Source organism: Myotis davidii, unplaced genomic scaffold (assembly GCF_000327345.1).
Source record: "Myotis davidii unplaced genomic scaffold, ASM32734v1 scaffold355, whole genome shotgun sequence".
NCBI lineage: Eukaryota > Metazoa > Chordata > Mammalia > Chiroptera > Vespertilionidae > Myotis > Myotis davidii.
The window spans coordinates 956,916-959,413 of record NW_006286818.1 but is presented as its reverse complement, the minus strand read 5'-3'; the positions used below and the strand labels follow the sequence as shown (position 1 = coordinate 959,413).

The window sequence follows — 2,498 nt, the reverse complement described above, 5'->3', positions numbered from 1 at the left end:
GGGGGGGGGGGGGGGGGGGGGGGGGCCTGAGCTCCGGGAGGGAGAGCGTGCTCTGCATCCGCGTGCGGTTAAACCGACAGCGTCGGCAAGATCTGTGTTGGCCATTTTAAAAGTGTCATTAATATAAGAAACTTTATATTCGTGGTATTTAATCCTTCTCACTTGTAAAGAATAAGAAAAACAGAAGGTAAATATTCCTACAGAGGATAGCAGAGCTTTAAGATTTGTTTCTATTTTAAGTCCATTTGTTTTGCCAGTGTGTTCATGTTCAGGTCTGTTATACTGTTATTTATTAATTTTTTCATTTATATACAGTTAACTAAAGAGCTTTTTCAAGCACCTACGTCTGTAAAGTATTTTTAAATAAAGTTTCTTTTGTTGTAGTTGACCTGAGTGCTTGTCTTTGGTGGGGATGGAGGGTTGACACGTAGGGGAGCTGAGCCCATGTGCCTCCGCCAGGCCACGGGGCCCACAGGCTCTCTGCCCCTTGGCAGGGGTCACCCTGGGGGCTGGAGCCGCCTGCCTGCTGCCGGGCTCGTGGCGGGATCCTCCTGGTGGCGGTCCATTTGGAGCCCAGGCACTGTGGTTCCCACGGTGAATGAAACACGTAAGGTTTCCCGGACAACTAAGCTTTATTTGTGTGTGTGTATGTGTGTGTGTGTGTGTGTGTGTAAAGGAAACGATTTGCAAATTTACACACAACCTAACAAAACCACACACACACATACACATTATACCCCAAGCTCTGGCCCATTTCCCAGCGTCCCTTTAGGGCCGTCAGCTCAGCTCATAGGAGTTTGGTGCTAGGGCCACTGTCATCTTAATCCCCTTAAAGGGCCGCGGAGACCCCCTCTCTGCCCCCTGCGCTCACCCTCCAGTCGTGATCCCGGAGCCGAGTGAGCAGCTCAGGGCCTGACCAGGAAGCAGGGGCGCCCTCACTGCTGGGACAAGGAGCGTCCATCGGAAGGCATGGCACCAGCTCCTGGCCCCACCCAGGGAAGGGGGTCACCAAAGGGACCCCGCAGACGGGCAACTGCAGCCACACAGCAGAACTGGGAAGGCAACTGGGGAAGGAAGTCCCCTGAGACAAACAGGCCCCTGACTCCATGCTGTGGGCAGGAGGCGGAGCCTTAGTCCATAACTGAGCAGAGAGGTTCCCGCAGAACTGGCCCCTCTCCTGGACCAAGGCCGCCTGGGGTGAGCGCCACTCCACACATGGAGAGTGTGGTCCTGAGGAGGGGCCGCCAGGGCCCTGCGCCCTGGTCCCGGCCAGTCCACTGGCCCTGCAAAACGGGGGTGGGGGGGTCAGGCTTTGGTGACCGTCCTGAGTGCGGGGCGGGCGAGCAGGGCGCGTGGGCAGGAAGGCGTCCACCTCCGCGCTAGTGCCTCAGATCGATGTATCTCTCCCCCTGCAAAGGGGAAGGAGAGGAGAGCGTGGAGACGGAGACGGGCAGGGGGTGAGCACAGCAGGGAGGAGGCACGGAAGCAGCAGCGGAGGAGCCCGGTGGTGCAGCAGCAGCAGGGCGGGCAGGAGGGTCTCAGCCCCAGGTCAGGTGGGCCCCCCGCAGGTCACCGCTCAGCCTGAGCCACAAGCACTTTTGGAAACGGTGCCGGCGATGGGAGGGGTCTTTGCTCTCAGAGCCGGGAGCCACCCTGTTCAGGTCCCTCAGCCACTGGCCTGGCCCTACCACCTGTGAGTAGTGTTAGGAGGCGCGATTCGGCCTGCTCCGGTCTCCGGCAGCAGGATGGAGGACAGAGTTAGTGTGGGGGACGAGGACCGCGGGCCCTGTGCGCCAGCCCCGGCTGCAGCAGCCGCTCCTACCTGGTCTCCAGGCGCCCTCTGGTCAGCGCGGCTGCCCTGTAGGAGGCCCATCTCTTCGGGGAGCTTATCTGACTTAACTTCAACTACAAATGTGCTTTTATGAGGTGGGGGCAGCGTTCTGGGGGGAGGAAGGGAGGCGAGAGGTTGGCAACTCAGGGGGCGAGGGAAGGGCGGGGCTCTGGGGAAGGGCTTCATCTCCGGGGACAACCGTGGGACATGGTGCTTTGGGGCCGGCCTAGCGGGGGAGGCAGGAAATGAAGGGAAGGGAGAGCGTGATGGATGGAGCGTGGCCGTGGCAGTGAAGCGACTAGCACCCAGACCCAGCGTCCCCTCCTGCTCCTAGGGGTGAGCGGACACAGGTCGGCAGGGGACGCCCTGGGGAAGCGGAGAGCTGTGCGACAGGCGATGGGGGCAGGGCTGGGACTGCTCACATCTCCTGTTTGCCCGACCGCCCACAGGGCAGCTTGCCCTTCTTGTAGAAGAAGCAGAGGACGGCGCCCAGCAGCGCCAGGACCAGCAGGCTCACGGTCACGGCCACGATGACCACGCCCTTGCTCTGGGGCTCGCGCAGCTTTTTCTCTGTCCCACGAAGACACTCGGTCACCCCTGCCCTGGCTGCCACGTTCCCCTCGCTGCCCACCCAACCCGGCTGGTGGGAGGCGGGCTTCCCGGGGGC

The 2,498-nt window shown here is 60.8% G+C and overlaps 1 protein-coding gene across 1 annotated transcript in view; it reads right to left on the bottom strand.

Annotated features, from left to right (window-relative positions):
- Positions 1–109: 109 nt before the first annotated feature.
- Positions 110–2,498, bottom strand: part of MCAM (melanoma cell adhesion molecule) — a 6,165-nt gene continuing 3,776 nt past the window's right edge. Inside the window, exons 5-7 of the mRNA XM_015560628.1 lie at positions 2,254–2,496; positions 1,823–1,940; positions 110–1,409 (exon numbers count right to left, since the gene is read on the bottom strand). Of these exons, the coding sequence (XP_015416114.1) occupies positions 1,380–1,409; positions 1,823–1,940; positions 2,254–2,496 (391 nt within the window). The 3' untranslated portion in view covers positions 110–1,379. The remainder of the gene's footprint in view (positions 1,410–1,822; positions 1,941–2,253; positions 2,497–2,498) is intronic.